Here is a 10,843-nt window from a genome sequence, read left to right on the forward strand (position 1 = left end):
CTGTTCTCGGCTCCATCAGTGATTAATAAATGCTGTGATGAAGGAAAAAGTACTTCTACTTAAATGTTACTATTGTGTCCTGTTTTAGCAGTACAGCTGCAAAACTCAATATATGTGCTCTGTTTGGAGGTTTGTGAGATTTTTGTGAGTGGTTGGTGACCAAAACATCTAATATAGTTTAAAATGTCCTGGTTGAAAATGTAAGTTTATATCGCCATCATTGTTGCTCAGTACCACAACTGCTGATTGATATAGAGAGATCATACCAAGATCAGTGCAAATAAACTGTTTATCACCAAAGACATCTCTATGTTCTATCTCTATGTTTATGGCCATAAACAGTATATGACACTTAATGTCATAAAAGAAACCATCAACAACCCATAGAGATTAATTTCATTTCTACAGTTTTTTGTGTAGTTTTTAAGGTGGACTAGCGGTTACCCATTATGATAACGTAAGTCATGACTTTTATTTAATCTTTATTTGTATTGTTATCAAATAAATCACATTAGCACACTAACCTTCCATATTGCATGTTTTCTTTTCAAAATAACACCAACTCCTATGTTTTTCAGAATAATAATTAAATGTGTCGGCATGTATTGCCTCAGTAATACATGCAATGCTAAGTTGATTATTACCTAATGTTAGATTATCATTACATGTTGATGACCTTACAGTTAAACAGTTATTACTGAGCTGTGATGTAAAGTTCGAATTAAAACGCACTCTGCCAAACACGGCTACAGTTTGCTTCCTCCAGACTATCGGATCGACGGGAAGATGGCTGCCCTCCTCCGAAGAGAAGAACCCAAAATACAAGACGTCCGGCTGATCCGCAGGAACATCAGAAAAAAAACCTAAAAACTAAGATCAATATCTTCAAAGCCCAGGAGTCATACGACCAGGACTCAGAACATGAACACAAACGAGTGTGTGTGTGTGTGTGTGTGTGTGTGTGTGTGTGTGTGTGTGTGTGTGTGTGTGTGTGTTCATAAGGCAATCCATCATTTCCTCACCCCCCCTTCATCTCGCTCATTAAACTTCAGCTCTGCTTTTCGGAGGTAGTCAGACATAAAACACAGCGACAGCTACACACAGCGCACACACATGCAGAAATCTTCCAGTCTGTCACTTGGCAAGGGCGTTCCAAGCCCCCCCCCCCCCCCCACTCCCACCCAAACACCCCACACCCCCGCCTCTTTCTTCCCAACAACAGCCAGCCCATCCATTTACTAAATGAACGTATTCCATCTCAGAGGAAGGAGAGGAGACGTACAGACAGAGAAAAAAAAGACGATATAAAATAATAAAAGTGAGAGCTGTACCGCAAATGTGTTCATAGGTCCGGAAACTGATCCCCCATCAGTTTAAGGACCTGAACATTCAGAGAGTAAACTTGTATTCAGTCCACTTAAATGTTCAATTCCTGAAATGAAAATAAACAAAAGATAAAAAAAAATAATTTAGTTTATTTGTTTGCGCTTACGTAAGACTTATTAATGGCTTATACAAGCTGTTTTTTTTTCTCTCCCTGAACCCTACGTTTGTTTTCAAGCTGAAATGCTGCAACTAAAAGGGCTATTCTAATGTTTTTTTTCTGCAACCTGGATGCTGTTGAGGATTAAAATGGTACCTTTTCAAGCTCTACAAGTCTTACAGGCGAGACCGTGTCCTACTATTGAGGGGCAAAGGCCAAAGCATTTATTTTTTATTTTTAACAGGTAGGAAGCAAACAATTTTTATTTAAATATATGCAATAATAAAACGGTCACGATGCCATGAATTTAGCATTTTCTCCAGCGGTTCCAACAAAATAAAAGTATAAATAACTGCAGCCCATCTAAATTGTGCACCACTAAGTTATGTGTGTCATTGAGTTCAAACAAGGGAAAGTGGATGAAATATTAACGGTGAGCTGATTAAACGTCTCGGACCACATGCGCAGGCTGCATGATAAGAGGGAAATCTGAATTCCTTTAATAGTGGGGGGGGGTGACGCCTGCTGTGTCCTGCTGCATGGGTGAGGGGCTGCGAACACATATGAATGGCTAAGAGTCGGCGGATTAGCCGGGCTTGGTGAGAGTGGGGGGATGTGAAAGCGATCGCCGGGCACAGCATTGATCTTTTCCGTCTATAAGATCAGCTTTTTTTTTTTTTTTTTTTTTTTTTGGGTGAGCAAGTGGGATTTATGACCTGCGGGGGGGCTGCGGCAGCCCCGCATTCTGTTGTTTGTGCTCTCTGACAGCTGATCAGCTTTTTTATGTATTTTTTCCCAAGTATGCACGTATTCGTTTAAGCTTTGAAGCAAACCACTCTGACGGCAGAAAGAAACACATATATTGGTTTTGTCCTCACAAATCTTCTTTGCCTGAAATAAACAGAAATATTCTGTCACTACAGTTGAACTGCAGCAAATTCTGCTTTGGTTTTTTTTTTAGCTTAAATACAGATTGATCTTTCTGAAAAAAGTTAGTATTCAGTATTTGTTCTTCTACATGTAAAAAGAGGGACGATTTCAGGAGGGATGTGCCAATCAATAGGCCAAAGATCAGAATTAACCAATTTTTCTCATGATCGTCTCTGACCAGCGACGAACAAGTCAAGTATTAAAAAATAAACGTACGGAACCAACTGATTAAATGTATTATAACTGCGACTTTGTAACATCAGCTTGTGACAGCAGGTGTTTTAATGCTCATTTTTAGTGAGAAAAAAAAACTAACACATGAAGGGTAGGGAGATGTGCTTTGGTCACTGAGCTATATAATACACTGGAGTGCTAATCACCGTCTGTTTGAACGAGTCGCTTTGAAGCCACCAGCCGCCATATTGGTACTCCCTATTTCCCCCCAGTAACTAGGGAATATGTGCGCTACAGCATCGAATAACGAGGATTTTCTCATGTTCAGGGGGGGCTTAAGACTTTTAAAATGTCAAATGCCATATAGTTTTATGTTATGTTCTAAAAATATCAAGTACTGAGAAAGTCATGTGCTGAAATATTTTGTATTTTATTCATTTAAATATATATGTTTAACATTTATAAATATATAAATGCCAATATACAAAAACATATATTTACATATGTGTATACATATATATACATATATACATATACACATACTTATATATACATATATATATATTTAATATGAATAACATGTAAAATATTTCAGCACCTAATTTCCTAGTAGTAGATAGTGTTAGTACATCCACTGACTGTAGAATTACCTGTGAAACGTTTTCACACAGCCAGAAAACTGCTTGTTGTTGCAACCAAATCCTATGGGATTCTGTGAGAGTAGGGAGTAGCAAGATGGCGGCCAGTGACTTCAGTTTTTCGGCAAAATCAGCACTCCAGTGTATTATATAGCTCAGTGGCTTTGGTGCATAAATGGAGACACTTGTCTACTGCCTTTTTTAAAGAACCCGCAGCACATTTTTTTTTCTGTTTCATGCATTCTTGGAATAAGCTGTTGCTCAAAATCGGAACTAGCAGACCTTGAAGGAGCAATAAGTGAAATTCACCACTAGGGGGGGTCGTTGAGCATTGTCTGTAGACCAAAACAAGTTGTGTGACAAGCCACGCCTCTCTACCTCCACTCCAGCTTTCCCCACTTTCCCCTCCACTTCTCACCCGTCACCTCGTATGCAAATATTTGCAAAGAATAAATTCACAGCAAAACAGCATCATACCTTCACATAACTATTTTTTTTCTAAAATATTATTATTTATTTATTGCTCCTTTAAAGAAAACTCCCGTGAACGCCTGATCCGCGCATCTCCGAATATCTCAAAATAAATGCTTTCTCCTTCCTTCATAGCTCTAAAATTTCTGCGAATCAAACCTGGTTAAAGGGGATATTTATGTGACTTTCACTCTACGCTGCTCGTTTATCCCGCGCGGAGCGTGCAGTGAACAGAGGATGAACGTTTCGACAACACATCAGCAGATGATATGGCCAGCATGAGGTCAAAGGTCATCAGCAGTCACCTGTGCAGTTATGTTGAACATCATGAAATAAAACAAACACTGGATCTGCATAAAAAAAAGCATGGCAATGGATGTTATTGAACTGAAAATGTACAATATAAACAATATCACCATGCATTATATCTGAGTAATGAAACGAATGAAGGCGCTCAGTGTAACCTTAAATCCTACTGAAATGTCAGACTTTGTTAAAAGATCCTACAGTTGTTTCAATTCTTGCTGAGATTTGCCTTCAGCAAACAACGAAAAAAACAAAAAAAAAAAAAAAAGAACAACAAACACACACGTGTTGTTGCAGTGTTAACAGCAAAGGCTACAAAAGAGGTAGAAGATCAAAATCAAAGTCCGTCTTACCATGAGTCTCAGTTTCTTGTTGAGGGAATACATTGCCTTCAGATTCAAATAGGGGCTGCAGGAAGGCCACTACAGAGAGAGGAAGCACAGGGGTGGGGAGTGTGTGGCGTAAGCTAATCATTCAGAGAAACAACCAAGATCATGAGCTCTAAACTCTAAGCAACCAGCTTAAGGACGATAGCTTAAAATAAAAAAAAACATCACCGCTTGGTGAGTTTGTTTCCCTCGAATCAGGGGCCAACAATTAAAAACAGTTGCAACATCTTATCTTATGTCCCGTTAAGCACTTATTTAGGCTGATCTCTGTGATGCCACCCATGGCTGTAAAATGCATTTGAATTGATGATCATTCAAATTAGAGCATAATACATTTATAAAAGAGATGAACGGAAGACCCCAAAACCAGGCTCCTACGGCTGTTTGTCTCCAGACTTAAACGTGTGGTTGTCAGATGAAGTGCTAAACTGATTGTGGCACAGGCGTCCTCTATGCCCGAGTAAAAGTCATCACCGTTATCATCATCATCATCATCATCATCATCATCATCCCAAGCTTTTCATTTGTCTAAATGCACAAGCTGGCTGAGTGTTACGCAGGCAGCGAGAGGGTCCCAGAGGGGCCCGGCTGTGGGTTTTTACATACAGCCTGGAGGAGGCTTTAGTGCTCTGAGTGCTGCATCGATCTGCAGTTAAACACCACCGGCTAACCTGAGGCTCACACCCCCCCCCCCCCCCCCCCCTCGGCTGGACTCTCTCAGACTGTTGCCAGCAAAGACGGCAGTCGGGGCAGTGGTGGGCATTGTTACGCCAAGGTTTGATAAAGTCACCGTTCCACCCTGCAGCTTTAAAGACCTTTAAATGTGGTGCCAGAGAAAAAGGCTGCCAGAGTTTTCTTTCGCTGTGCAGTGCTGCCCCTCCCCCACATGTTGCTGCTGCACACAGCCGCTCAGCTGGCTCAAGCAAGGCAAAAGAAAGTCAAATTTGGCCTATTGGAAATATTTACCACTCATATCATCTTGTTGTATATCTGTAACATTATAAAGAAGATAACAACAACGAGGTATAATAATTGGCTAATTAGGCATTTTTTACATTTAAAAATAACTATAAAATTTTGTGGGTGTTTTTGCCTATGAATACTTACAATACAATAATTTTAGTGGCAGTAAGAATAGCTTGTTTGTTGTCTGTTTTTAACAGATCACATGATAAATCCTTGTTTTAAAATGTTCTGTTATGATAATGAAACCTTGGATACTCAAGTTTTCCCTTCTGTGTGAATCTCACACCAGCCCATGCCTAGGTTTATTTTAACAGAGGCGCCACGTTTAGGCTGTGCAGGAACGGCTCGTCCATGATTATTATATTGTGATGCACAAATTTAGTAAATCTCCCAGAGTGGGCATTCAGTTTTACGCCTTGGAGTTGTGATTAGAAGTGCTTTCCTGTAAAATCCATTTAAAATTGACACAATTGGAATTAGCCTACATTAGAGCTTACCTTTAATTGTTTGCCTTCATGCTAGAATAGCAACGGGATAGCTCCCAATTTTTAAAAGGGGGTTCTGCTAAAATGTTATAAACACTTAATGTTTTACCTGCAACAGATACGTCTCCTGGGGTTTTTATTCAGTAAAAATCCAGGTGAGTTGATCTTAGTGGCTGAGGCTAAGCTAACGGCTAATCTGAGAGGGCCGAAAAACAAAGCCAACTTTTACCCTCCTGAAACAATTCAAATCTCAAAATTTAATGACTCTTTACCTGAGAATGGCTGCGTTGGGCAGCTGTTTACAAAGATACTGATAATTAATCAGTAAACTGTAGGTTGGAGGAGGTGCACCGCTGGTACTCTTCCTCTGGGGAACAAGTGAACTTTGAGTGGAACAAGTACAGACAATTCCTGTCATAATAACTGTCTAATATAATAATTAAGGAAGAGGAAAAAATGTGATAAAATGGAGTTCATGTAAATAAGTATGTTGATCTTTTTTTTTTTTTTTTCTTGTTACTCTGACCAGAAACACTCTGCATGTTCCATTCACACATGTAGTTAACTGGCTGCCCCCTATTTCCATTTCCTGTGAAATTAACCAATCTGGGCGTATTAGCTTCAGCCCCCAGGGTCTACTAATTTGGATTTATAATAAATGAAGACACCTGGAAGATTTTTTTTCTTCTTCTGCAGGTAAGATGTTATTTGCTCATAGCTGCAGTTGCATAAAATCAAATAAATACATTTTGGAAGCTGACAATATCCTGTTGATTGGCTCTGGTGGGGGATTAGTGGGCGAAATACTGAAAATTACGGTTGTATTCTTGCTATTCATTTATTTAATCAATACTAAGAACTTCCAGTATTTTTGGTTAATTATGCATCAACTAACATCATGTCCTCTGGTAAACTCTTTAAAATATTTATAATTAAAAAAGGTGGATAAACATGTAATTCCTTTACATTTTGTTCCGTTTAAAACTAAGGACATATTTTCTTTTTATGCGGTAGAGTCTTCGGAGAGGGGAAAAATAATCATAACTGCTCAAAGTCGGAATCGGCAGGTCGAACCTCAGAGAAAGCCAGATCGGTGCATTTTCACTCAGTTTGGACAGAGCCTCATTTAAAAAAAAAAAAAAATGAAAAAACTTGGAACTATCCCTTTAACTCTCCCTCACGTTTGGTGGTCTGCATTTAAAGGAACATCTCCCTATTACTGGGGGGGAACCTGATCTCTTTGTGCCAGTATTGCGTTACACCTGTGCGCTGTGTCCAGAAGTCTATTAAAAGTGCATTGTGTGTCCAGAATGTCCATGATGGAGGGGGCGGGGGTTGTATGGCCTGTTTATGGGTGGCAATGCCAGGTGATGGGGATGCTCGGCGCATGACAGCATGTAAACAAAAAACCAAATGCGGTGATAATCATGGTGACATAATCCATCCAGCTTGCGGATAATGAAGAAACATCATCTGAATACCAAACGGCAGCGGGGGGAAAAAAACAGACACACTTTCCTTGAAGAGGCACCGCGACCAGACCGACGCACACCGACTGGCTGCCTGCATGGCGCAGTCTGAGCCGGGCTCCTCTTGGCTTTTTTTTTTTTTTTTCTCCACGGGCCTTCTGCTCCTACGGCTCCGCTTGTGTACGCGCTCACACGGCGCGGTGACGGCGGCTGATGTGGGAGAGATTACTACAAGGTCATCCCGTCGACGGGATGAGACCCTGGGACCGCGCACGGATGCCGGAGCGCCTGACCCGGCTCCGTCTTGTTTACATCCCTGTTTTATTCTGGCTCCAGCATGGCCGCCTCGCCTCTTCAGACGCAGTCGCATATAACACGGCAACATTCAAAACAGAGAGGTGTAAAGAAAGGGCTGAATCATTCGGGACGTGCAGGGGGGGGGGGGGGGGGGGGGGGGGAGCTTCCCCTTATTGTTTCCTTCCCACCAGAAGCGGCGACCCGTGATTATTTTACTGCTGGTGGGAAATGATCGCCGCTCATGAGGGCGCGGATGAAAACGTCCCCCCTCTGAATTTACAGCTAAAACCCAAATCTGCTAATCTGCGGCTGTCGTCCCCCTCACTACTTTTTATTTTTTTATTTACAAGGGTTAAGATCAACCTGCTTTGCCGTTTCCCTCTGCCATGTTCCCACATTCACCCAGGTTTGCGCGGCTTTCCAGCATCCCCATCTCTTACCTCCCGTGTTCGTGCGCTTGGTGCTGCTGGCCTCAGTCGGGGTCTCCAGGGGTCTTTTGCGCGAATCCGGGGGGTCGGACTCCATGTGCGGCTGCTGAGTGTGATGGTGAGGGTTTGAGAAAATGCCGTTCTGCTGCACAGCTCCGCCGGCCATCATTTTCGAGCTCGCTCTTGGATGCTTAAGCTGCGTCTGCGCTTAAATCCCTGCGTTTATTTCCCCCCCTTTCTCCGTTGGTCTTTACGCAGCGCAGCCGTGCGGACGAGTCCTGGGAGAAAGCGAGAACGCTTTTAAGAATGGGGAAATACGCCTTTTTTCTTACGGACGGAGCAGGTTGAGCTGCGCTGCAGAGAGAGAGATGCTGCGCAGCGACGGAAAGATGGTCGGCGCAGAGAGGGAGAGAGGGGGAAAAAATATTTCCAAAGCTCTGCGGATAAGCTGTCCTGCGGGAAAATGAAAAAAAATATATATATTCTATCTTCCAGCAACCTTCAGATATGCGTGCTAGGATATGTGTATCATTCCGCTGCAGGCAGCTCTCATGTCTGACAGAGCAGGATGGTGGCGCTCCACTGCGAACAATGAGGAAAACAACAAAAAGGGAAACAAAGAGGGGAATAAAAATCAAGTGGAAAAGGAAAACAAAAATAAAATAAAATAAAAAAAATTGTCGAGGCGATGATAATATACGTATAAAAAAAATCCAATTTGTTATTTGGTGCGATCTCTCTCTCTTCTTGTCCTGTCCTGGCTCCAGGCGCAGGGTTCAGACTGCCCGGGGTGTCGGCGGGCGGTGAGGGTCCGGAGACGCGGAGCTGGAGGAAGACGCGGAGAAAGAGACGTTCCGTTCGCTCGGTGAAGATGCTGCAGTCTTGCGTTCAGAGCATCCCTCCTCTGACTGGCTGCTGGAGGAGGCGCAGGGAAGCGGCTGACGACACTGGGCCCGGCGATGCGTTCAGGGCTGCTCGGAAATTCAGAAGCTTCAGCCTCCTAAACTTTCACTTGTCTTACATGTTAAGAAATAGGTTGCGACTGTATGATGTCGATCAAGTTATGGCTAAAAGAAATCCACATGAAGTTATTTTAAAAAAAAAATAAATAAAATAAACATAAGCAAAATACTAAAAATGTGTTCCCTAAAGAAGTAAATCTTTACAAAAATAATTAATTCATAGAGATGAACAAGTTCAAATGCATTTAATTCAGCAATTCAATTGAGCTCAAACACAGAAACTCATATTACATTGATTCACTAAAGAACGCTAATGAATTTGTCTCACATCTAAAAAACAAACAAACAAACAAAAAAAAAACAAAAAAAAAAACCAGAAAAATCTGAAAAATTGAGTACCAAAAATTATTCAACACAAGAACAATATTTTTTATGTAAAGATATTTTGTTATTGCATTATTATGGGCCACACAATGACAGGGAAGGCAAATTAGTAACAAGCACAGTAAAGCACAAAATGTTGCTAAAACAAAGTTTGCTGTTCACACTGTTGTTTCCAACTATAATAGGAAAGTTGAGTGGAAGGAGAAAGTGTGCTAAGGGAAAAAAAAAATAAACAAGGATCAACACAGCTTTAAGAGGATTGTGAAGCAAAGTCCAGCTGATGTTTCAAGAGCACTGCTTCCACCACACATAATCATTATAGGTCAAGACCACTAAGGAAGCAACCTAGCCTGGCCAGGGAGACGAAGAGAATGTGCTGTTGGTCACTGGCCCAAAGTTTTTTGTTTTTTTTTCTCTCCACATTTCACATTATCATTAGGAAGTCAAGGTCCCAGACTCTGGAGGAAAAGTGGAGAGGCACATAATCCAAGCTGCTTGAGTCCAGTGGAAAGTTTTCACACAGCAGATGCGCTAAAGACGACTATTAATTAAAGAAAGCTGGGCTTTCTTAACTCATAATCATCAAACATACGAAAAAATACATATCTATCTATCTATCTATCTATCTATCTATCTATCTATCTATATATATATATATATATCCATCCATCCATCCATTTTCCAAACCGCTTCTCCCTCATGGGGTCGCGGGGGGTGCTGGTGCCTATCTCCAGCGTTCACTGGGCGAGAGGCGGGGTACACCCTGGACAGGTCGCCAGTCTGTCGCAGGGCAACACAGAGAGACAAACAGGACAAACAACCATTCACACTCACACCTAAGGACAATTTGGAGAAGCCAATTAACCTAACAGTCATGTTTTTGGACTGTGGGAGGAAATATATATATATATATATATATATATATATATATATATATATATATATATATATATATATATATATATACACACACACTTTCATGACTGCATGCCTTTGCATTTTGCGCGCCTGATATCGGCGTGGTGTCTTTCTTGTTTTCGACAACACGTGAATGCGTCATGAGCGAACCCTAGGGGAGAACAGGGCGACGCCTCCGATTGGACGCGATTGGCTGAGGCCGCTTTTCTCCGATGAGAATATCAGGGCAAAGACATATTCGTCGGGGAGGGGGGGGGTCACATGACGGAGAGGTTTCGAGTTCGCAACCGTAGCGCCAAAATGCGATAAGGCAGCGAGGTTCTGAGGAGGACTTGCAGCAGTACCTGTCCGTCAGAGGAGAACTTCGGATGCACATGTAAACTCAGGAGCTGTGACAATCACGTTGTTACATTTCCTAAAACTGGTCTAACCCGCTGAAACTATAGAGCAGTAGCTGTCACCTGAGGAACAACGACGGAAAAAGACGTGACGTGTCCTCTGGCACAGGCCCACCCACGCTGACCCTCATGTCAGAGTGCGTAA

At 41.9% G+C, this 10,843-nt stretch overlaps 1 protein-coding gene across 2 annotated transcripts in view; it reads right to left on the reverse strand.

The window, feature by feature from the left end:
* nova2 (NOVA alternative splicing regulator 2) overlaps nucleotides 1-8,706 on the reverse strand; it is a 92,712-nt gene extending 84,006 nt beyond the window's left edge. Inside the window, exons 1-2 of one of the 2 annotated variants that reach the window (XM_012872479.3) lie at nucleotides 8,049-8,706; nucleotides 4,356-4,424 (exon numbers count right to left, since the gene is read on the reverse strand). In XM_012872479.3, coding sequence (XP_012727933.1) covers nucleotides 4,356-4,424; nucleotides 8,049-8,205 — 226 coding nt within the window. In that variant the 5' untranslated portion in view covers nucleotides 8,206-8,706. The remainder of the gene's footprint in view (nucleotides 1-4,355; nucleotides 4,425-8,048) is intronic. The other variant, XM_012872480.3, reaches the window with a different exon arrangement.
* Between the last annotated feature and the right edge of the window lie 2,137 nt (nucleotides 8,707-10,843).

Source organism: Fundulus heteroclitus, chromosome 18 (assembly GCF_011125445.2).
Source record: "Fundulus heteroclitus isolate FHET01 chromosome 18, MU-UCD_Fhet_4.1, whole genome shotgun sequence".
Classification (NCBI taxonomy): domain Eukaryota; kingdom Metazoa; phylum Chordata; class Actinopteri; order Cyprinodontiformes; family Fundulidae; genus Fundulus; species Fundulus heteroclitus.